General features: G+C 41.1%; 2 protein-coding genes across 2 annotated transcripts in view; one reads left to right on the forward strand and one right to left on the reverse strand.

Annotated features, from left to right (window-relative positions):
* SNX25 (sorting nexin 25) overlaps positions 1–17,350 on the reverse strand; it is an 81,559-nt gene extending 64,209 nt beyond the window's left edge. The window contains exons 1-2 of the mRNA XM_030450208.1: positions 17,227–17,350; positions 5,421–5,508 (exon numbers count right to left, since the gene is read on the reverse strand). Coding sequence (XP_030306068.1) covers positions 5,421–5,508; positions 17,227–17,265 — 127 coding nt within the window. The 5' untranslated portion in view covers positions 17,266–17,350. The remainder of the gene's footprint in view (positions 1–5,420; positions 5,509–17,226) is intronic.
* A 6,402-nt stretch (positions 17,351–23,752) lies between these two features.
* The window catches only part of CFAP97 (cilia and flagella associated protein 97), a 34,767-nt gene continuing 32,460 nt past the window's right edge, over positions 23,753–26,059 (forward strand). Inside the window, exon 1 of the mRNA XM_008491870.2 lies at positions 23,753–23,784. The gene's annotated coding sequence lies outside the window, so the exon portion shown is untranslated. The remainder of the gene's footprint in view (positions 23,785–26,059) is intronic.

Genomic DNA, 26,059 nt, shown 5'->3' on the forward strand with positions numbered 1-26,059 from the left:
TGATTCATCTAGCTGCATCAACATGAAAGAACCATGAAATCCAGTGGCAATATCAAACTAAAGACAAAAGATCACCAAACATCACCAAAAATCAAATTGTTCAAGTATGAAATACTTCACTTGTTTTTTCTCTGCCGGTTACACACTTTCAACACCTTAAATGGATTACTGGCCCCTCTTTGAACTGTATTTTCCTTTACTAAACTTTCATAAATCTTCCTTTACACCCTTTCTATGATCTTCCTGTCACCTCTGAGCCTTGCTGCCCTTCCTGCATCACAGCCATATAACCATGCTGTTCTATACAAAATTCAGGGTACTTTAGATGCCAGAGTGTATGCTCAAATGAGCAATGAGCCAGCTTTTTAGACTTTGTTAAGAAACAAATCAAACAAACAAAAACCAGTAAAAGGACACCAGCCACAGACAGAGCAGTCTGTGGGGTAAGGCACTGCCTCACCTGTATGTGTCATCCTGACTATGATGTCCTGTTGATGCTTTAGCTTCATGCCTATCAATGCAGCTGGTGCCTCTTTCAGCACTTTAAGGATATACAGAAAACAAATTCAAGAATTCTACAGAGCACAGCTCACTTCCTTCAAAGAAGAAATCTGCTCATGTACCTAGTTTCATTATCTTTACAAGGCACATTCTCTACAACACTAAAAACAACTGGTTAGAAGACAAGAAAAGAATTAAAAGAAGAGCAGAACACACTTTCAGGACAACACCTTACTAGCATTAACTCAGCCACTACAAACATGAAGCAAATTCCTTCTAATCAGGTCAGGTACAGTGATAGTAATGAGTCTAGTGCAAAACTGTAGAAACTTTTACTGATTTTTCTAAATTAGTTCAGAAGATTCACATCCTCAGTCATAAACTGGTTAAAAGTAATTTCTGATTAATGTGAAGTTGAGCCTCTTCGATTATTCTTTAAAATGACTGTAAGCTAAGAGAATGCTGGGAGTAGAGACTCAGAAGCTCATGTGGAGGCTAAGTGAGGACACCCTTATAGGCCCTTCTTTAATTCCAAATCCCACAAAGGTCCTACAGTAACTGCTGTCCTGTCTTCCATATGCATACAGAGGTTCAGTGGCGCCGCAAGAGCCAGTGGGTCAGACTGACTTAAAATCTGCAGTTTGCAGAGTTTCATGAAAAGCAGCATAGGAATCTGAGTAACAAGAACTAAATGCTTACCCATTTTCTCAAATCATAGCTGAAATCATACCTGAAATACTCTCCCTATGCATATGCATACATAGGCTTTAAGTTTCAACCAAGTAATACATACCCTTTCCTGAAAGGGATGGACAGACCAGAACTATTTACATTATCCTATGGTCAAATCCATTTGTATAGCTACAACCCTGGCTTGAGTTATTCTACAACAGCAAGCATCTGTAAAACAGAAATGCCACATTAACAGCAACTGTGTTAAGATCTTGCACTGGGAAACCACCACAACAGCCAAGAAGTGTTACTGTAACACTGCAATATGCAAGTCTATCATTTCCAAGACATAAATTTTTAAATGTAAAGAGATAAAGACCATTATTGTTTTACTGTGCTTTAGATTTGATTGTTTTAGCTATACAATACAAATTAAAATTATGAGGTTCTATATTTAACATTATCTGTACTTATTACAGTTTCCAGTTCCCACTAGATCTTTATTTAGACCATCGTGTCGAAGGCTGGCAAAATGCTGTGTAAATGCCCAGACTTCAGTGACCAGGAACCTGCCCCTTGTCACTAGCAATAGTGATTTATAGATTTCAGTTATCTTGTTGAAGTTTGAGCAGGGAAAAACTTGCATTTCTTGGTTTATTTGCATTTTACATAATTATTCAAGCTCCATAAAGCCAAGATGTTTCTTTAACAGGCTAGGTGTTATCACTGTGCAAAACTCCCTTGTGAAAGGGATAATAACAGGATCACACCCCAACACTCTCCCATCCCACATTGTTAAGTTTATTTTTACTAAAATTTTCTTGACATTTGCTTCTTTTATAATTATTATGAATGTGAAGGGAAAAAAACATGGCAAATTTCATATACATAGAAGAAGGAAATAATGTGTTAAAAAGATATGGGAATTGCATTAAAACAAAACAAACAAAAAAAAAAAAAGGGAAATTTTTTTTCAAATTGTTTTGCCTGTGTGCTCTTTGCCAGAAGTTCTTAGCTCCAAGTACTTGAAATGCCAGTAGCAAAAAGAACATGAATTCAAATTAAGTCTTGCTCATATTTTGGACCCAAACAACTAATTTTTTGACAGCTGTGAGAGAAAAAAAAATACAGCTCTTCAAATTGAGTGGCAGAAGCTACTGCATTTTTTTTTTCTAAATGTTAATGTGTGTGTGGATCTTAAGTTATGTAATTAATTAGATGGACTGGGAAAAAACTCCTTCTGTAAAAGGAAGTCCTGTTTTACGTCCCTAACAGAGTTCTTCTAAGGGGTCAATAAGAACACAGCCAGGCAACATCTATCTGATCTACAAGTACAATCTAATTAAAGTCCCAAAATAATTCCAACCAGATCACAACACAGCGTTGAAAGAAGACAAGCCACTATCAAAAAAGAGATGGTTCTCTGACATGAAATATTTTAAGGACTAAGAAGCACAGGAAATGAATAAACAGTCAATTTTCACAACAGCAGAACTGCACTACTGGAGTTCTGATGGGATTCATGCTACAGCCCATGCTGTTTTTTACTTACTCATAAATGATCCAGTAAAGCAGGTAAGTAATATGGAGACCAATTTCTTATTCTCTATGGAGACAAAGACTGACTGTGAATACTAACAAAAAAATCACTGAATATGGGGCAATAAAAATAGAAGAACTCCAGATCCTGGGAGACCAGCTACACACACAGCAGATAAATCTACTGACACTGCAGCCCTCAGCCCCAACAGTACAGAGCAAAACAGCAGCAAGAATCTGACTGAGCACAGTGTCTCTTAAGAGACAAGCTCCTAGATGAACATGATACAGGCTGAAAACAGTTATCAGATAAGCAAAAGGAACACTGAAAAGGCTAAAATTATTTGTAAAAGTGGATCATCCATTCTTTGCACATGATAAATGAAGGACAAATGAGAATCAATCTTTCAAGAAAAGGCATGAAACATACTGAGGAAAAAAAATAAAATCACATTTCAGTGTAAGTCACTCAGCTATGACTATATTAAAAAGAGGCTGAGGTTTACCACTGAGGGGCTTCTCCTTCTGCCGTATTCCAGAAGAGAAATCTTTTTATAACATTACATTTGTTCTTATTTTGAGCACTTAGATTTCCAGTAGCAGGGCTAATTCACAGCTTTCCCTTACCTTGTATCTAGAGCTTATGTGAGTATGCTATAATTAACAATGAAGTACCACTCTGAAGTACTGTCCTTTTATACTACTCTGCTGTCAATGAGAGATAAGAAACAAATTGAGAGTCAAGACGTAAACCAATGTAAAAAGAAGATCCTTCTTGGTGGCACTCAGTGACCAACACTGTAGAAAGAAAATTCCAAACAACTATGCTTCATGAGCCTTGGCAAGACAAGAAGTTATCCAAGACAAAAGTAACTATTAACCTAAACCATAACATTTTAAAGTTACTGTAAGACTCATGGTTGAAATGGAAACATGTATGACTCCTTCAATTAAAACTAAGAATGATCACTTACAGCTACCCTTCCAACCACATTAACAGACAGTGACGAGACCATCAAGAAAAATGAAGTAAAGCAAGTGACAACCTTTGAAATGAAACATACCACAGAACATTGGGGAATGGTGCCAGTAAACTTCTCTAAACCCAGAGCAGAAAGTCCACACAGACTGGCTGTAACACCAGCAAAAGCATGGCATGACTGAGTAACAGTCAGCAGGCAATTCTTGAGAGGTACAAGATAGTTAGCAACTAACAGTATTAACCGAAGGGCTGTCTCTTCACATCCAGTAATAGCATTTCTGAAATTAAGTGATGCTGACTCCTCTGAAAATTAGAGATGCAGGGAAAATATTTAACATAGAGAGAAGTAAAATCTGATTTAAAAACAAACAAACAAAACAAAAAAAACCTGCAAAATCCCATCGAGTGCAATAATGTGAAAACACCTACTCAGAACTTCCAAGTGGCATTAGGAGTCTGAGCTGGTCTGCAAGATAAAAACCTCTAAAAAAAATTTAAAGTGTCCTAACTAAATGAATGAGACATTTTAAAGCATTTTGATGAACAGCCTGTTTGATCCAGACAATAACAAGATGACAAAAATTTCTGGTATTTACAAATACCTTGATTCCCATTGATGTAAGACTGATTAGAAAATGGCTCTAGGGACACAGAAATACAGACACTATCATTTTTATCATTAGTAATAAAGTTTTATTTAAGCCACAAACTTGTGAAAAAAAACCACATTTGTAACATCAAGACAACTACAAATTTCAGAACTGACACAGAGTAAGAAATATGTCCTGTCTAATTTCAGACAGACTGATCCTTTTACTTTGATTAAAAAAAGTAAAATGTTTCTTGGACTCATCTGGCATCTCAAACTTAAGACAACACCTTTCAAAACCAAGCAGCTTCCTTAAGACTACATCTGGTAGAGTGAAAAATATAGTCTCATCCTTGTCAAACTGCACACTGGAGAAGTTGGCTTTGCCAGTCCCTTAGGCCTGAAAGAAATACAGCCAAAACTCACAAGTTTGCTCTCCAAAATTCATAGTGAGAATGGAGGGTAAAAGCTGCTCTGTCACAACAGAAGGTCCTCAACTAAAAAATGAATCATTTAAATGCTGGTAACTTTCTTTCAGCCTTACTAAGGACAGACTCGTGCTCAACTGACTGATCTGCAGGATAAATCAAAATCACAGAATGATTTGGGTTGGGAGGTACCTTAAAGATCATCTAGTTCCAATCCCCCTTCATGACACCTCCCATTAGACCAGGTTGCTCAAATCCACATTCAATAAATTCTTAAATGAAGACAGCTCCAGTATTTTTCCCAGAAACATGAGTTAGTCCTACGTGCAATCAACAGGAGGGAAGTGTAAAACAGCTGTCTTCCCAAAGTATCTGTAATACCTGCTGTCCTTCTCCAGATAACCACACTGCCTCCTACTCAGTGCTGATAATGTCAAGGCTTTTTTTAAAGACTATTGTATTTATTGTAGGTTTCTGTAAAAAACAGCCACTGAAATGATATGGTATCAGTTAAATTGAAAAAAAAAAAAATCAAATTACTTACTACAGTGGACCTCTTGGGTAAACCAAGACCTTGCTCTTTTAATTTTATATCACAGAAGAAACCAGAGTCATATTCTAAAATCCTGGAATATTACACAGTCATGGTTTGCTAAGAAGGCAAGAGGTATTCAGAGTCTAATGAGCCTTTGTCCAAGTTAAGACTCACCTTCTCTTAGTGCTTTATCCATGTTGTGAGAAATGACCACTCTCCTTGACTGGGCTGAGTCTGGATGGGAACTTCCAGACCAATTACTCTGAAATTCAAAGAGAATATTCATCATAAGAAGACAGTAAAAACAAAAAATGAAAGAAGGAATAAAACTGGAAGTCAAGGTGATAATATTATATAATTTGGTTCCTATACAAACACTGTCCCCCCTTATGGTTAAAATGAATGTGTGTTAATTGTCTAGGAGATTATTATACATTGTTCATTATTAACATACTAACTGCCTATCATACAATTTGGCAGTACAACTTGCCAAATTATCTTAAGGCTGGGGGTTTTTTGGTAGAAGGGAGATGTACGCATTTGCAATTCAATGCACTGAGAAGAGGACATACATTCAATAAAACAGCTGCAACTCTTCAATATTTTCACAGTTTTAGGAGATCTTCAAGAGACAGGTCAATAGCAAATATAGCTTCTTTTCAGCCTATTGCCATGATGGACTTCATTTAGCCTCATGAAGCCCCTGGATCTCCTACAGCAATTTTGGCGTATATTCTTTCGTACTTCTTCCTTCAAAGACATTTCTGGCCTCTGCGTTTTAAGTTGCTGTACTATACAGACATTTGTCTATTTTGAAGTATTAGCTCTCAGTGAGTCCAAAAAGGTGGGCAGACAGAGAAACATTTTTCAGGGTGCAGACAAAAAGCAGTGATTCATGCTGTCCTTACACAGAAAGGAGTGCAATTCAAAGTCAGAAATAGAAACTGTCCCCACTCCCAGCCATTTTCTTTCAGTCCCCATGATGGGAGCTCACTTTCCTCAGTGAGGAGGGCAGTGCTTCAGAAATATCACAATCCCTCCAATATTCACCAAATGGAGACTAAGAAAGCAGCTTAAGGGAGGTCTAAGTAAAAACACTCTTAATGTTTTTAAAAGTAGTATGTCATTATTTCAGCCGATTTGCAGGCTATATTTTGGTTTTCCTGTTACTGCAAATACATGCATGTAGAGTAATATAAAACACATCTAATGGGACATGGATGAAGGAGTCTAAGCACTACCCTAACAGCAAAATAAAGCTGTTCAGACTCTCTTACACTTAAGACACAGCATTGCCATGGATACTTTTCAGAGGCTAAGTGCCCTCCTTCCATCCACAGTTAATTTGTTCCAGCTTTGGACTGAGTGCAGCAACACTCTCTAGACTTCTTCCAGTCACTTCTGAGACCATGGCTGTGCTCTTCCAGCAATTTCCTTTCCCTCTTGACAACACTATTATTGGCAAGAGCTTCAAGTTTTCATCATATTTATCTTCATTTGCAGTGCCTCTTACTATGAAAACTGTAGTTAAGGAGGAGTAAGGACAGAGGATTATCTGAATAGTGAACGACTATAAATTTTCATAGTCCTCTTTTACCTGATCATGGTGCTGGTAAATGCTTAGACCACACCTCTTTAAATTGCTGCAGCAAGTATTTTTGCTGTTTGGAAGAACACCTAACAACAATATTGGTAAGGCCCCAGTACATCACCTCTGACTGCTAACACTGCCATGCTTCCTCCATGCAAAGCTGTGTTAATGCTAGTCACACAATTGCTTCAGGATTTTTCTGCTTTATTTGCAGCAGGAAATTGGATGATTCATAACACTCCAATTTTAAAAGAGGCAGACTCACTGAGACATTTAACATTCTGAATATATTTGGGGAGGGGGAAGGGATTGAGAAACCTATTAAGAAAAGTCACTCAAGTCTGTGAAGAAAAAAATACAAGGCTACAATTCTGCCTGAAGCTCTGTGCTCCATCTTCCTTAACACTCAGGCTAGCTTGGGTATCCGACAAGACTAAACCTTCTGCTAAACCCCCTCATATCTGCATAGAGGTTGGTAACCTGAAGCCCCTAACTCAGGCATCAGTGCTTCTTATTTGTACATAGCTCACAGGAAGTATTTTTTATGGCCTAAAGCATCAATAAGAGCTTTCATGAAGCACTAGCCAAATTACTCCTTTCAAACTAGTTTAACTACAAGGCAAGATAAGAAAATTATAAATGCTGTACTCTTAGTTTTGCCCCATTACCTGACACAGTTCAGGACTTTTTTACAGCCAAGGGAACACAAAACAAATCTCTTCAGAGGGGAACCATGATTACAAGAAGCTTGCTCCACACCCCAATCCAATCAACACCATTTCATGAAGCAAGAATTGATGCTTTTATGTTTTAATCTTGAACACTCATGTCAAGAACAAGGTAGACAATTGCTTCAGTGAAATGCTGCCTCCTCTTAAATATCAAGATACAAGCTCACCCTTCAGCTTCAATGTATTTCATTGACTGCATCCTCTCAGGCTGGTATGTTTGACTTCTAAAAAGAACTGGCTTTTCATTTAAAAAAAAAAAAAAAAAAGTAACACCAAAGTTTAACATGGGAAACCTCAAGCAAGATAAGTGATCAAAAAGAATTTAAAAGGTGAGTATCATCCTTAGCAATGGTGATTTTGCTGCAGGGTGACTGTAAATACTGAAGGGCAAAGGCACATGCACAGTGTACTGGATTTTCTGAGCAATCTTCTATACTTACAGAGGTATTACCTAAAGCACCCTGAACAGTCTGAGAAAAACACAGAGCAAGAAACAAGCCTTGTTTAAAACCAACTTTGTGTAAAAACGATTTTTCAACAATAGATGAAAATCTAACATTTGGACAACATTTGAATCGTGTTTGAATTTGAGTGTTTAAATGCACTGGTATGATGTTGACTGAGTTAGGCTTAAGAAAAGGCAGTTCAGGGGAGACCTTACTGCTGTCTGCAACTACCAAACCAGAGGGTACAGAGAAGAAGCAGCCAGGCTCTTCTTTCAGATGCACATGACAAACGCAAGGTTGCAACACAGGAAATTTCCATCAACTCTCCAGCTTAGATTTTCCATTAAAAAAATCTGTTCCTATGATAATAATGATTGAAAAAAAATAAATAACCAGGCACCCCTTGGTTGATGACATATGCCAACAAACACCTTAACAGCAACAGTAACAATCCAGTAACACAGGTTTACCAGCACCTGTGATAACAGATTTCAGAAAGTTCACAGTTGAAGATCAGCTCCTACAGCTGAATGAAAAATCTGGATTTCACTGAAGATTTTCTTCCCACCTCTGCCTCAAGTCAGATGGAGGGCATATGCAGAGAACAGGTTTAGCTAGAAAGCCTAGACTTGAATGTTTTCACATTTTTCTTAGTGTCATTCATCTAAAGGAAAACAGTGCTACATTTCATGAGGCAGTTGGCATAACCCTGACTGAGCCAAAGATGTTCATACATGAATTTAACAAGGTCAAAGCTCTAGCCTAGATGCTCTTTTATACTGATTAAAACCTGGTATCTTCCCCTTATTCCTGGCTTGCACTAAGCACAAAAAACCTGGGCCCCACTGTGGAGTTTACTGTTGAAGAATGGCAGAAACCAGACTGAAACTTAAATACAGCTTGACAAAATGACTTGAAGGCCAAGTAGTGGAGCACATTTGGAAAGCACATGCAATGAACAAGGTTGCCAACAGGGAGGCCTGTTTCCTGGAACAGTTTGAGTTTTCCCCAATTTTGAATTTGCTTACAGGCTGAGAAAAAGGATGCGTGTACTTCCTGGAGACTTCTGAGTAAAACTCATTGTTTGATGCTTTTGAGAATTATTTAGGACATGCAATGGTCTGAAAGACCCAGGAAAAAAAAAAACAGACCAAATGCTGGCACCGAGTCTGAAATTTTTCTTAGTTTTTATTTCCTACAAATGTAAAAATTAAGTTAATGTCATTTATTCGTTTAAATAAGTAATTTAAAATTAGCTTTGAAGAAAACTATAAATGCTAAATAATAAAGAATTAAGAAGCTGTTTCCACAACTATGCTGAATAAATGGCAAAACACAGAGAACACAGGAGTTCTTGTGCTATCAAGAAATCTGTCCGCAACCTTCAGTCATCAAATACAATTCTTAAAACATAACACCAGAAAGCCAGTCATATGCTATATGCACGCCACACACAGACCTACTCTCCCATACAGGTAAAGCCAGAAGCAGAGAAAAATTAACAATTATTTCAATTCCATTAACTTCATTACAACAAAACTAGAACAGAGCCCAGGACAATATAAAAGGGCATTGTGCATGAGATGTTCAGACCTAAAGGGCAAAGACTACGTCTAATTCAGCATACAAGAACTATCCAGCTACTCATAGCTACTTACTCACTGCTGCCCTACGAACTTTCTTCTTTTCTTTGTAAAACATACATTAACATCAAACTGGACTTTGATTATAAAGTCACAACTTCAAATAATACTTCACTATACCCTCCATAAACTCAGATTCAACTGATCTAGATAGATATTTTCTCACAGCAGTAAATATTACTTCAATTTATGATGAAAAAAAATTAAATTCAGTCACAGAGAAGAATTAATGTTCTTAATTAATATCTATAGTTCTATTTTAGATTACCAGGCAAGTATGTATATGTCACTGTAAGCATTAATCTACATATATTAAGGGATACCATAACTACCAATTTAAAAATCAACATATTTAAAGCATGTTAATCCTATAATGTTAAGCACCATTATCTCAATAACAATTTTATAATATCACCGTATCTTATTTCCACTAATATATTAGCTTCTACAAGCACATGCAAACTGTGTTTATTAGATGGAGGATCTCCTATCTTAAATGTAACATGTTCAAAACTGATAAAACTGTAGCAGTATAAATACTTTATAACAAAAAGTGAAGGACATTCCGCCCTGAAATTTCACATGATACTACCCAGGTAAGAATATGAAAATGAAACATTTCTCAGTTAATACTTTCATTCCCATCAGGATAGCTAAGAAATAATTAGCAAGTTAGCATTTAGATTTCTGCTCAGAAAAAAAAACATCATTATTCTCTGCTGACATTTTTAATATCACCATCAAAAGTAAAAGGTTCTGTGAATTCTCAGGATACACGCACAGTCCCAGTCTAGTGAACATCTCCACACTCTCCTTCTCTGTTAAAAACAGACAAGACTGTACTTCAAGGCCAAAAGAGCCATGTGCTAGGAAGGCTGAGTTGCTGGCAAGCCAGAAAAACCTGCACAGACTCATGCCTCAGCTGCAGAGTCTCAGCATGATGATCAGAGAGAAACTCTGCATTGTCTGTTGCTATACCCTCCCTCCCACATGACTTTTTACCCTACAGAGGTAAGGTGTTCTGTCTTTTTAACAGAGCATCACAAAACATGAAGAATGAATTGATTTTATTAACAGTAATTTGTTCTAATTTACTGTGCATGCTTAATAGGATAAACATGGTACAGAACGACTGCACATCCAGTCCTTCCATGGGCACAACACAGACTTAGTATTTTTTTTTATTCACTTAACAAGGTGGCAGTTTCGGAAGGGATATTCTACATAATAGCCTTTTCCTTGGGTAAATTTGGCTTCTCTCCTTTGCAGAACACAAAGAACCAAGAACTGACATCAAGAAGGAACTTGAACGGATTTTCAGAATATTTCTGATACATGTGTACCATTCTTTCAATTTCAAAGCGTATCTTGAATGCAAGATGCTTTCACTGTTGCCCTTATTACAGAGATTTTGGTTTTACCTTTAGCACTCCCCTGCCAGAACCCAGAAGCCTGTGAGCCCACCACCTATCTTCCTTACAGACTCAGCATGTCTCAGCTATCAGAAATGAACTAGCTCCCTAGTTACATTGACAGTCAAAAAACACTTTTGAAAAATGAGAAACAGTCCCTATAAAGGTAAAAGCAGCCTGATCCACAGCAAAACATGAAAAGTCAATCTAATACAATGTTGAGAAAATTAAATGTCAAGCACGATACAATGCAGAACAGAAGATGACACAGGTTACAGTGGAAGGAAATACAAATGGTTGCATGACAAGACAATTTCTAAATATACATTATGGCAGAATGGCTGTGTAGAAAACTAAGTGTTTGCTGCCAAGGAATTTTAGGACAAAAAAGGGATATGAGTCTGAAAAACATTTCCTGAGATCAGGCTCCTGTGAGACTAAAATTATCACTACAAAGATACACCTGCATATAAACAATGCATGCAGTCTCTACAAAACATAAATTCTGAAAAAGCTTATAAATTCCTAAAAATAAAAAATATTCCACAGATCCCTTAAAACAAACTATAGCAGAAATGTCCAAACCACAGGTCCCAAAGTGTCACAGGCCCCCACTGAACTGTAAGTGAACGTTTGAGAGATTCATGCAAAATTCTCAAAATTTTAAAATATTCCTGAGATTGGAAGGCAATCTTATATCTCTTCATTATTTTAATTTCAGGACTTGCCTAGTAGTAAAGCCACCTTCATCATCGAAAGTTGAATGCTCTCTCTTGTATGGGTAGGTTAACAGTAAGAACAAATGTATCATACTCTCAGTTCAGTTAAGAACAAGCCAAACTTAAATATATCCTCTACTTTCAATACAGAAACAAGTGATAAATTAAAAGAATGGAAATAGATCAGAATATTTGGTTGCAAGCCCAAGATGATCAAAAACAAACACAACATAAGACCAGCAAGCAGAGGCTACAATGACAGGCAGAACTATCAGAGTTCTCAGTATTCCCTAATGGACCACAGAATGAGACAAACAGAACATGCTTGGCTTTAGGTTGATAAAAACCCCATAAATACTTTTTAAGACTTACTAAGGTGTAAAAATGAAGATGGAAAAGAGTTAGGAAGTTTCTTCTCTCCCTGACAGCTGCTCCAAACAGTTCATCAAGAACAGCTTTGCATCACACCTGAAAGTGATGTCCACCACTGGCACTTCCTACAGTTGCTGGGGCCCCTGCAAGTTTACTTTCACAAGCTTCCTCCAATGGTAAAAGTCCAGCAGTGGCAGAAAATAAAACTGCATGTCCTTTCTCTCCACTTCCCCTATTTTCCTCAAGAAGAGCTGAGCACTCAGCTTGGACATGGTAAGATACTTAAATTAGGTTAAGTTGCTACCCCATGTCAGACCGTTTCCAATAATTCCTTACTCATCCTCCCATGGCTTAAATAAAAACTATCTTGTAGGCTCAGAGAGTTCAACGATCAGCTGATCCAGGGAGAAAGATTTACCCACGCCCTTCCATTAATGCCAGACTCACAAAAAGCCCACAATAAAAGGCAGGACAACCCTTAGGAACATAAACCACAGTTATGCATGTCTCTCCCTCAGGGACAGAACATTAATACCAAACTATTTCTGAAAATGGAGAACTACTGAAGAGAAGTGAACAAGAGTGACCAAATACGCCAGGAGATGAGTTGTAAAGAAATATTTAAAATTATTCACAACTGTTAATCATAGGAAAGTAAAACCGGGACGTTACCAGTGTAACCTTTCAGCTGGAAACACTTTTAATTACCATTCTGTTAGTGTTGCAAGACAACTAAGTAGATCATTCTCTGTACACAGTATCATTTATTTAATCTGAATTTAAAATGGAGCCCTTATATCGAATAAACTAATCCTTGTTTTTTGCATTATTTAAATGAAGCTGAAAACCCAGCTCCCTATTATTCAGGGTTTTTACTTTGATTCAGAGTCAAAACACTATGCTGAAAAGAAAACTGTTCTCTCAGGCTTTTTAGGCAGAGAAGCCATTCACACCAGAAATGTGGGAAAAAGCATTTTCTTTCCCACTAGTTTTGCTAACTTGGTTCTCAATGACTCAAACCTCTCTCCTATAACCACACAAGTCAACAGCAGCGTAGGCAGCAACCTTGAATTTAAAAAGGTGACACATGTCTAACCAGGCCCATTTTTGGTATGTGCAAGTTCACTGATAAATCAAAAGTGAAAATTCCTTTTAAGACTGACATTTTCTTTAAAAGTACCATTGGGTCACCATGCCTTTTTGCTGCCTTGCACTTTGCTGTCCCTTTCTACTACAAATAACCTTGTCATAAAACAGCTGCAGAGAACTGCTGAAAAATACCTGAGAGTAGCAATGCTCAATTTCAAGCTGTCATTTGATTCTTCAATTCCCACTATTTCAATAGAACCTATTTATCAATATTATTAATGCCCACAAGTACCAAAATTAAAAATACTATGACACCTGTCATAGTATTCTTTTTCCAATGAAATGAAAAACACTGAAAGAAATACAAAGCTTTATATGGAAGCCAGAAGACTGCCAGGATTTACCTTGCAATCAGAGCTCTCACTATGCTGGAAACGCACCTCATCATGGGGGTATAAATTGCACACCTTGCTTCGAAGTTCTCAGCAGATTTCAAATACTCTTGCCTAGATAACTGACTTTAGCAAAACAGCCTTCAGCTTTCAGTTCCTAAAAGGTTTACACAGACAACACTTAGGTCAAAGCACAGCCTCACATTTGAAAAGAGGGCTTCCCTAAGTAAACAGCAAGTTCAAGCAAAACAACACAAGCCATACCCCTTGCTCATCTGAAGTCTGAATCTGCAACACTTCCTCACCCAAGTTATTCACTTGCATGAACAGGTCCATGAAAATCAAGCACTGAACTCACACTGTAAGTGCTTACAGAACTGAGAACTCAGAAAACAGTGAGGCATAAAGAACTCGATCCAAAGCCCTTTGAAGTTGATCAAGAGTGCTCCCACTCACTTTCCAAGAGCTGAGCCTGACTCCCACTAGAGTAAATATTTATTACTGAATACTTAAGTGTTTCCTCATTTGTTAACCCCAGCGTGAAAACCAAAGAGCAAAAAATGAATCTTGAGTTCATGGACATACAACACATGCAGAGAAAGACACCAACCGTAAGAATCTTTCCTAACAAAAACAAACAAACAAAGAATTACCAAGCCATCAGAGGGTTCTTCCCTATTCTTGAGGAAAAGGCACAACAAGGCTCCAAAAATCGAAGAAATGCTAACTCTAACTACTGTCTTACTACTGGCCCCCAGAGAAGACAACAGGATCATAGGGCTCTATGAAACATGGGAGAGTAACTTCTGAATGATAATAAAGCGGTGTAAATACAAACAGATATTTAATAAAAATATTAACCTATGCATTTTTCAAAGAGAAATGTATGGAGTGCATTTTGCAATAAACATTTTAGTGAAAGGCCTGTATTTCTATATGCTGCCTATATAGATGCTATTATTTTCTTCACCTACATGTTGCCAAGACAGGAATTCAGAAATCTCCTGAACATACACAAAATTGTGTTCAGAAGTATGTCAATGAGCTTTGCAGCCTGAAGCCATTTTGTATCAGCAAGAAATCAACAAAACTGGAAACTGAAGGAATGAGAAACCCAAATAAGATGCCTGGAATTACTGCTTCTAAATTGAAAGCACAAAAGAGCAGCTCCTTTTTTGACAGTCCTTTTTATACAACCAGATTAAATTTTGAGAACAGCGAAAAGGGGAAGAAAAGAAAGCATTTAACTGAAACATGGTAAAGAAACAATTCTGGAAAATGTCTTGCAGCAGGTACTGCTGGTATAGCAGTGACTTTTAAATATCAGGTTTCAGTTCCAGCCTGAAACATACCATAGAGCTACAATAAATCCAAACACCACATACCAGACCACACAAAGTAAGAGCAAGTGGCACTACTAACATATAAAATCAATGGCTAGACACAACAGAAGAACATCTTGAAGAGAAAAAGGCAGCAACATACCACAAAAACAAAGTGTTAGCAGTATAGAAACCAAAAATTACTATTTTTCTCTGAAAAGTTTCGTTTCACTCCTGTTTGATGGGTTTATGGATTATGCTTGTCACAAGGGGGGAGAGAAAGAGAGAAACTGGGTTTTTCCATCAGTTCTTGGCTTCCCAAATTAAACAGATTTTCATTGTTTGGCTGTTTCACAAATCTGAAATTTGCTTCTCAATGCAGCAGCAGGGAGACTTCAATTATTAAGTTAATATAAACAATTTTTGTATTATGTATATGGTACATTCTGCTAAAAGTAGATTAGCCAAGACGTTCACGTAAGTTTTCCACACAAGCATATAAATGCACTGTAGCTATGGGATTACCACTGAAATATTTAATCTCACAAATCTGAATGCAACCAGAATTTATTACTGATTCACTTTTTTTTCCATTTGGTGTAAGGTAGTTGAATGGTGAAATACAAAAGCATGTAGTCCTTACAACTCGGGAGCTTGTGCACTTAATACATATCTTTCCCTCAGCATTCCTACAATAAAAACCAGTTGAACAGTCCCTAGCTGTACCCACTTAATACACTACATAAATAGGTACACCTTCTGCTTATCACTCAATGACTTTGTGAGTTACATCTTCCCACTTCCCCATTTCCCTCATCTAATGCTCCTACACGCTATTTATTCTTCACTCCCATCAAGAAGCTGAGTATGATGTTGAGTCTTCAAAGCAAAGAGGATTTTAAAAGTCTACTGAAAAGACAAAATGTGCATCACACACACCCACTGCCACAAATAGATCCTGAATGCACCTTTGCAAGTTGTATTATTCAGTGAAGCCACCAAACCCTGGCTAAATTATCCCTTCCACTGACAACAGTGTCCTGCCAGTTACCATTAAATGCAGGCCTGGAAAAATATATTGCTCACCAACACAGGCTCTTTCTCTCCCTATGTCAAAGAATGAAGGAATAAAACACTACTGCAGGCTGTTAGCTGATTTAATTGGAAAGAGGGAAAGACAGACAGCCACATCAGCAAGTATTTTCTAAGTTCTCTGCCCTGCCAGCACCCTCTCTTTTTGCACATTCAGCTGCATCATCTGCAGCCCCAAAAAGACAGAAACTACAGCATTATTTACTTGCTGCTAACAAGAGAAGCACATGCAATAAAGTAATCAGCTGGGTCAGCAGAACAGCCAGGATGTTCACCAAGATGGCACAAATTATGCTTTTTCTTTGTAGAGAGTTCTCAGGTATCCTGCTGGACAGTACAAAAGTGAAACAGCAGTGGGATAGTTCTGTTACTGCTGCAGTGCTTCACATACTTACACACTCCACCAAGTCCTACAACTCATCGGTGCGGGGCCAAGGGCACCCAACCGGAGTCACGGGCTGTGACGTCAAACACCGCATCCATCCACCCGTGGGCTGAGCACGAGTGCAGGCAGATGCTCATTTCCAGCAGTAGTTTTTCAGGCCTGTCTGGGATCAGCTCTGGAGCATTGGGATGACTTGACAGAAGGCGGGGCATAGGCGGGAGCAAAGTTATTTTGACCGGCATCTGCAGACAGCCTCCACATACCTCGTCCTACCAGTCCCGTTCATAAGTAACAAAAGGACACTAAGTAAGAAGTGAGCTACAAGAACACGTAGTGGTACATTTTAGAAGATGTACAAAAAATAAATTTATCTTTTGCTTGGAGGTCTGCAGCAGTTTGAACACACGTTGGCACTTCAAGGCACTAAGCTAACACTATCCGAAGCTGCCCAACTTCAGCGCACGCATTTAAGCAACGCTGAATCCCTGAGCACGTTTCTCTCTTTTACAAATGACATTTCAACTACAAGAGCAGAAAAGGATTTGAGACGCAGCCAACAACAAATGATATACAAGCATTCCCATGATACGAAGGTCCCCCTTAGAACAAAGCCTTGATTTTTCCTCGTACGCCTGCTACCCTCCAGCATACTTTTTCCCATCAAGTGGCAGAGTGGGCAGGCTCCTGGGGCCGCGGGTGGACAACGGGACCCCTCCGTTCCCCTCCTCCCTGCCCTCCGGGCGGCGGGGAGGGCACCGCTCGCTCCCCTCCCCTCCCGTTACTTACCCCAGCGCCCTGCAGGGCCGGAGCTGCGGCGGTGGCCATGAAGTCCGGCGGCGGCAGGCAGCGGCGGCCGCGGCACACCAGAGCGATCAGGGTGCCCAGCGCGGCGGCGACGGCAGCACAGCCCGCGTAGAGGACGAGGCGGAGCAGCAGCAAGGCCAGGCACGGCGGCCCGCCGCCCCCCGCCTCGGCCCGCTCCTGCCCCAGGTGGACGACCGACACGGCCAGCAACCCCAGCCCCACCGCCAGCACGAAGCGGGACGAGCCGGGATCCTCGTCCTCCTCGTCTTCCGCCGCCTCATCTTCCTCGCCGCCGCCGCCAGCCACAGCGGCGGCCGCTGGGGCGCTGCGACGGCCGGCCTCGCCGCCGGGGCCGTGCGAGCCAAGCGGGCCGGGGGCGGTGGCCCCCGCCGCTTCGGGCTGCCCTGCCGTGCTGCTAGCGCTGTCGGCACCGGGGAACATGCTGCTCCTGGCGCCGCTGGGAGCAAGAGCATCTCCCGCCACGGCAGCCCCCTGCGAAGGTCGCCGCTCCCAGGGCCCCCCCTGTCCTCCTTCGCCGCCTCCGCCGCCGCCCGCCGCCGCCGCCACTGGCACCACTGCGGCCGCCGGGGGAGCCGGAGCTCATGCCCGGCGGCAGGCGGGTGCGCGGCGGCCCGGCCGCTTCCTGGCGGCTGCTAAGGCGGCAGCGCTGCCCGCCGGTGGGCAGCGGGAGCCGAAAGCCGTGGCAGCAGCCGGGGAGGCCCCGCCGCGCCGCCCGGTGTCCAGCAGAGGGAGGAGGCGGAGGCGGGGGCGGTGCCTGCCGGCGGGCGGGCGGGCGGGAGTACCGGCGGCTTGCGCGGCGGCCGCGCCACCCCAGTCCGGGGTCCGACTGCCGTGTTGCGGAGTGTGTCCCGTGGGGATCCGCTGTGGCGGGGTGCGAAAGCGACTCCGCGCACAGGCCAGGAAACCACCACGCTGTGAGGAATTGAGGAGGGGAAGGTGCCATAACGCGGGCATCTGTGGCGGCTGCGGTGTTGAGCCGGGTTCCGCGGAAAGCTACCAGGCCTCTCTCCGCCTCGGGCAGCCTAGCAGAGCTGGGCTGCAGCGCACAGGCCGCGGCTTGGCCCGGTGGGGTTCGGGATGGTGTGGCCCTAGCATCGAGACCCTGGCCTGAGCTCAGGGCAAAGCGTTGACCTAGGGCGTCTCTGAGGTCCAAAACCCCTTTATGAGTGAGCGCTGTACCTCCCCCGTGCCTTCACCACTTTAATCAGCCAAAGGAGACCATAAAAAAAGTTTATAGAACAACAGTTCTGCAAAACATGGCCCTGCTTCTCCAAAGGAAGCCTGACAAGCACTCCCATTACTATCCTCCCTTGGCTCATCAGATGTTATAACATTTTGAAATGTTCCAATGATTCTGAAAACAAATTTCTCATGGCAAAATCCTTGCCATATTGCAGTTAGTGCTCAGGATGCATGTTCACCTTGTCATAGGCATGGTGCAATTACAGCTACCCTGAATTTGAAGGTTTTAGTCTTCAACCACAGGCAAGAATGGGAGACCTTCATATCTTTGGAAGAGGGCAATACTTTCCCAAGGGAAGCCAGACTGTGCTTAATTAATAAAGTGGATTCACAAGCATTTACTCGTGGGCTTTGATTTTAAGAGCAGATACCTCATTCAGTAAGTTCAGCACTGTAGGAGTGTTTACCAGGTATTGGGATTTCTGGGAAGTGCTTTTCAAATCGCCACTACTCTGGTGATCCTAACATGCAAAACAGCCTTGACGTTATCCTTTAAACAGCAGCAGTTTGTGATGAGGTTGGAGTACTTTTGATTTACGTTCTGTAAAACTATTTAAGTTACTTTTATAAAATGAGCTATACAAACTGACACAGAAAAGGTATGAATACCAAGGCCTCGACCTTGTGAACATTTCCATTTCCATATAACTTTAAGAGCCCAAATAGCACCTTTCTAAACCAGACATCAAACTTCCTCATGCTTCTGGGGAGATCTAAGGCACTGAGCATGGATAGTGCAGGTGTCCCAAAGACTCAGCCGCAGGCCCAACACCTCACTGTAACAGGGTGTTCAGCTTATGGTGCAGATCTATAAGGCAACCATGCACAGCACAGGCACAAAGCTAGTTAGGACTCGCAGTTACAACTGTTTTACTCCACCACAGTATTTTCTAAACTTGTTCTAACCTAACCCCCAGTGTCTGATGGTATGGCCTAATTCATGTGCAAAATAGTATATATATATATATATATATATATATACATACCTTCATCTATTAGAGGCTGGCACAACAATGTATTTCCTGTCAAAATCCCGAAAGAGTTCTGGAGGGATTTTAGCTCTCACTGTGGTCACTGACCAAAAGAGACAGGGCTCCTTCATCTGATCCAAAGTCACCACAGTAACTTAAATATAATTTTGTTACAAATTTTATTCTATTTGATGAATATTAAATTGCACAAAGAGCTTTTAAATACTTGCTCAGACCATATACAGAGTGTCCAAAATTTATTATTTAAGGAATGTCTCTAGTGTGATTAAAGGTGAAAATTATCATGTAATAGTGAAAACACTATTGCAATGACAATCTGTTCCCATGAGAACTATCATATACCAAAATATCCTCATGCTTCACTGAAGTGCTTGAGGACCAAGGTTCTTTCAAAACCATTAAGACAAACAGAAAGATTCTTGCAGAATCTGGAAGCTTTTAGTTAAGGCACAACACACCAGAAGGTTTCCTATAAAGTTATTTTATTCTCTATTCTCATCTTGTAAAAAAAAAAAAAAAAAGTGAAGTTGCATCTCCCAGTACACACTATTTCTCAAAGGTGTCAGAAAATACAGATTTTTGGACTGAGTTCAAGATCTGGGTCAAGGTAATCCCAAGCACAAATACAGGCTGGGTGGAGAAGGGATTGAAAGCACTCCTGAGGAGAAGGATTTGGGGATGTTGGTTGATGAGAATCTCAACATGAGCCAGAAATGTGCACTTGCTGCCCAGAAAGCCAACCATATCTTGGCCTTCACCGTAAGAAGCATGGCCATCAGGTCAAGGAAGGTGATTCTACCCCTCTGCTCTGCTCTCATGAAACCCCATCTGAAGTATTCTATGCAGTTCTGTGGCCTCTGGCATAAGAAGGACATGGACCTGCTGGAGCAAGTCCAGAGGAGGGCCATAAAGGTGAGGGTTAGAGCACATCTTCTATGAAGACAGGCTGAGAAAGTTGGGGTGTTTCAGCCTAGAGAAGAGAAGGCTCCAGGGAGACCTTATAGCTGTTTTCCAGTTCCTGAAGGGGGCCTACAAGAAAGACAGTAAGGGACTTTATAGAGGGCATGTAGTGACAGAACAAGGGGTGAAGGCTTTAAACTGGAAGAGGGTAGATTTAGATGAGCTGTTAGGAAATCAGTAGTGTGAGGATGCTGAGAGACTGGCCCAGGTTGCTCAGGGAGGGTGTGGATGCCCTCTCTCTGTAAGTGTTCAAGGCCAGGGTGGATGAGGCTTTGAGCAACCTGGTCTAGTGGTATGGAATGAAATGATCTTTAATGCCCCTACAATGCAAACCATTCTATGATTCTATGATCTATTCTGGAATCTTAATAGAGTTCCTTCCACACATGGAACCAGAGTGTGTAGAGGCCTTCTAATGCAAGTGCGTTCAGGTAAGTGTCTCAGCCTCAGTCAAAAGTACTTAAGGGAATTGAATTTTTAAATTAACATGAAGCAGAGCATGTGATGTTTTTAGTCCTGTGTAAACAGAGATTATTTTCTTCTTAGAGTATTAATTATCAGAAGTGGAGAGGAAGATGAAAAAAATAAACCTACCTGCAATCACACTTTAGGCTTGCAGTGTTTACTCAGAAAAACAGTTCTTGTCTAAATGAGTAATCCCACCAATTTTAGCTAGGATTTGGCCATTTTACCCTGAATTAGATATGTCTAAATCAACTCAAGTATATATCTATGCATCTAGAGAGAGAATTGATTGTTTTGCTTTTAGTTTATAACAAGATTCTCTGACTTTTTAACCTTAGCTACAATTTCTAATATTCTGGATGACATCCTAGCTCCACTGAAGTCAATGGCAATTTTCAAATTTACCTCAGTGTTATTTGAACATTCCCTCTTGTCCTTTATAAATTGTTTTTCTGTACAAGACAAAAGGATTTCAGAGGTCAGTTTTCTTAACTGAGGCTTCTTTTATTGTCTTTCTGTAACTACTCAGCCATGGAACTAGTTTATGAATAAGAGATTCAGATTCTACCTTATTCAAGCATTATGGCAAATATCTTTCCTAACAAACCAAGATTTTTAATCTAATTTTGAAACAGAAATGATGTTTTATCTGGGAGAAGAGTAAGCATCTTCAATTCTTTGCTTTGAACCAGGAGTATAATTTACACATACACATATAACTTACAACATACCCTAAACTAAGTCCCACTGACCTGAACATACATCTCTTTTTAGTGACAATCTTGCAACTTTTATCTTCACAGTACTGCATGATATAAGCTTCACCTTATTTGCACCTTTAAAATGTTTAGACAAACTTAAAAATAATACTTTCCTAAGGGCTTTGACAAATCTATTTTCTGTTTTGTGAATCTTTCTGGCTCAGATTACATTGCTGTAAAGGCTAGCAATTTACCATTTATCAATTAGAATAGGAATTTACATTATAGGCAAAAAAAGGGGCATGTAGAACACCTTGCTTAGTTTCTACTCTTAGAATACTTACAACTTTGAACTAATTACATGCTTTTTTCATAACTATGGTGCTACATTGTAGTTACAGTCATGTTAAAAGAGTATATAAAAATTCGTAAAAGGCTCTTGGGTAACAAAACCCAGAAGTGCTTGTGAATTTTTAAACCTGGTAGTATAGAAGAGTGTTAACTAACACTGTTAGAAACAATCACAGGAGAGAGAAATTTACTAACAGTGGATGCTGTTGGTTTTGTGAACCCTAGGTAATAGAGTGAGAAGAAGAGATTGTTATATTTCTCAGTATCTTAGATCTTATTTGACACCTTTCAAGAAACTCAATTAAATTATTGTAATTCTTTCTCAAAGGCTTATGGAATAAAAGGGCTTATTGCCCTTGGCTTATTGCCAACCTTTCTTTCCTTTTTAAAGCTTTCCCAGCAATGGTAGATGCTTTGGACTTGACTAAAAAAGTAAACTGCAGACACATTTCAGTGGAAACCATACAAATAATCTGTCTCTGTAACAGGAGACAGATTTTGTCTGATAAAACTTTATCCCAAAGATTTGGGTCAGATGTTCCTAGAAGCCCTTCAGATCATTTCCTCTCCACCCTCCCATTTCCTCAGGATATGTCTCTTGGTCCTGCAGCCCTGCCACTATAACATTGGGGCCATTGCCTTAACCTGGGGTCCCGTTGCCTTAACATAGGACACCATCACTGCAAAGTGGGTCAGTGGAGTGGGCTGCCAGCACCTCAGTCAGGAGTACTATCATCCCAGCTTAGAGCACTACCTTCTCAGACTGGAGCACCATCATCTCAATCTGTGGTAGTTAAAACATGAAAAGCCATTGCCTCAGCATGGTGCCTCATTTCTTCAACTGGGGCACTGCCTGGGATGCCACTGCCTCAAAATGGGGTGCTGGCACCCCAGTCTGACACACCATTGCCTCAGAATGTGGTCCTATTGCCTCATTGTGGAGCCCCATCACCTCAACCTGGACCCCCCTTGCCTCAATCTATGGACAATCTGTGGCCTCAGCTCAGGGCACAATCACCACAGCATGGAGCCCCATTGCCTCAACCTGGGGCACCATTGTCTCAACCCAGAGCCTCACCACCTCTTGGGTCACTACCACCTCAGCACACAGCCCCATCGGGTTCGTGCCTCAACCCAAGGCGCCATTACCTCTGCATATGTCTGCACCAACTCAAGCTGGAGCCCTATCAGCTCAGTTTGGTGACCATCGCCTCGACTTGGCGCACCCATCAATTCAGCCTAGAGACACATCACCTCAAACTGGGGCACTATCTATTCAGCATGGGTGCCATTGCCTCAGCGAGAGTCTCAGTTTCCTCCCCGTTTCCACCAGAGCCGCAACTGCGGTCGGGAAGAGGAAAGTAGGTGCCTGTGGGGGGGCAGAAAGAGAGACGAGGGCCGGCCCCTCCCCCCGGCTCACTTCCCGCCCCGCTCAGGCACCGCCTTTCCACGCCCGACGACGCGAGGGGGCCGGTCCGGGCTGCGTAAGGAGCCTGGCGTCTGGACGGTGGTGGTAAAGCTGCGTGATTCCTCATTCTCTTTCTGGCTCTTGTCTCTCCCGTGCGTGTGAGTATCCGCCCGGTTGCCTGCGCAGTTGCCACAACAAAGCCGCTAAGGGGGAGAGGTTGGGAGTTGCTGCTTCCCGGGTCCTGGCGGCCTGGCCCGGTGTGGTGGCAGCGGGGCCTCCGATACTCCGTGTCGTGGGTTGCCGGTGCCCGGAGAGCGAGTGCGTGGCGGTTGGGGGCGGCGGGAAGGGAGCGATAGGTATCTCCTCCCCTCCTGTGGTAATTTTTTCCAGATCAAACAAGGTAGATGTGTTCTGCTTTATATATATATATGTATATCAATTTTTAATCACAATATAATTTTTATTTTTTAATTTTGTTTGAAATCGTTGTCTTTCTGCCTGAGTCCCTGTCCGAGCGGCACGTACGTAGGTGTTTCCCGAGCACGTTGTGCGGGGCTGTATTTGGAGGCTTCGGCTGGCGTTGAGCCGCCAGAACTGAGTCACGCCGCCCTCAGGCACAGTTTGCATCCCTCTCCCGTGCCGTGCTTCTCCCTCTGCTCCCCGGAGGGACTGGAAAGAGGTGGGAGATGTTCTTCTGAGGCACCGCACGGGACATCGGCCCTCGTTCGTCTGGTGCCATTGGCTTCGGGAGTGAGTTATGGTGACCCTCGCGCCATTCCTTGAGGTTACCGCATTATGAGGAACACGTTGGAGCCATGCTTGGATAAGAGTTTTGTGATGTGTTCTGGCTGGGTGTAATTAGTGGGAATTAGGTCTGCTGAAACGATCGTTGTAAGCTGCTTGCCTCAAGCGTGTTAAAAACCCCGCGGTCGTCACCCTTCCGCAGTTCCCTCAGGATGAGGTTTAGCAGCTCCCCCTGCCCTGCGCGGGGCTGTGTTCTGCACTTGAGGGCTGTACCTGGAAAAATTAACCAACCACCGAATCTCTTGGGTTTGTGTGGAGACCACAGTAGAGATAACTAAATCCTGCGCCTTTCCTGACTATCATTGGTGTATAGCTCCTGTAAAAAAGTACAGAATTTGTACCAGAGCATCTCGAGAAGATGTAACAAACAGCAAAGTATATCATGCTTGTGAAGCTCTGGTTTTTCACCAGAATTTTTCACCAGAATTCTTTTCACCAGAATTTTTCACTGGAATTTTCACAGAATGTTAGGAAAACTGGCATTTTAAAATATAGTCCAGCATTGTTTCTGGCAGAATATAATTTAAGCTCATGTTACTTTTATGCCTTGCTGAAGTTTTGCACTTAAGGTTCTGTTAAACATGTTTTTTTCAGAAACAAGTCTTACTCTAGTATGCAAATATTTGCATTTGTTCATTCTTGCTATAGAACATAAGAAAAGCTACTAGTGTTTGCATTTGAAGATGTATATATTTTTAAATTCTGTGATTAAAATTCCTATGCAGCATTCTTAGAAACAGCAGGAAAACTGCATAGGATAGAATAACTATAACAGAAATAACAGTGCTAAATTTCTTTTACTATTTTCTGTTAGGAACTGCTCAGTACAGAGTACTAAGTATCTTGTGTGTATTTTTGCTTCTATGAAAAATTAGTTAATCTTGGTTAGTAATCTTTTGGGGTTTTTTCCTCCAGTAAAAAAGCAATCATTGATGTTGTCTATGGAGAGAGAATGAAGTTTGACAAAGTTAAATTCTTCAGAGGAGCGATTGAAGACTAAAATGAAGTATTTATTAGTAGAAAATTAATTTCTGGATTTTAGCTTAAGGATGGATTTGTAAAATAATTGGCATTTTAAAATAATTTCAAAAAACATGAACTTGGTTTTTGGAATACTTCATGCTCTCCCATCATGTTTTCCTTGTTTTACTGGTTTGGGTTTTTTTGTGGTGTGTGTGTTTTTCCTTTGTCTTTTCTCAGCCAGTCAGCCTAGATGGTCCTTGTGATGGTATGAAATAGAGACCAGAGAAAAGGAGAGAGCAAGGGCTTTGGGGACATTCTCTTCCTTACTGTTGGGCCTTAAAACTTCTATGACCTGATGGTATTTTTGTTTTGGTTTGGCACTTGCTTGTGTTTAAAAGTGTTTCTGCATAAGACTTAGATGGGCACAGAGGGCCGTTAGGACTGCAGAGTCTGCTGAGGCTTTGAAAGTGAAATTGGCCAATCCAATCCCTTTAGAGACTTGGCCCAGCAGCCAAAACAGTTTCTTCTTTAAGGAGTATTTGAAAATTTGTGGGATAGGTGACATACAATCTTCTGTGGCATAGGAGCATCTGCAAGTGTTTTAAAATCTGCCCAGTCAGGAGTTGGGTGAAACAATAATGCACCTGGAAACCTAGGTATCTCCTTAAATTCATGGGAGATAGACAGACTGTTACAGGGGATGTACCTTAGTACTTCCACCTGAGCTGCTTTTTAAACTGTTTTCGTTCTTTGCTTCCTGATCTTCTGTTCAACCAGGATGGGGGAGGGAATGATCTAAAACATAACCTGTGTTCCTTGGCTAAGATTTGTGCTATCCAATAGTGATATTTAAGTTACAAGTCAATGATGGATATTTGTCATTCTTGGAAGTGTTTCATTTTAATAAC

Source organism: Calypte anna, chromosome 4A (genome assembly GCF_003957555.1).
Source record: "Calypte anna isolate BGI_N300 chromosome 4A, bCalAnn1_v1.p, whole genome shotgun sequence".
Classification (NCBI taxonomy): domain Eukaryota; kingdom Metazoa; phylum Chordata; class Aves; order Apodiformes; family Trochilidae; genus Calypte; species Calypte anna.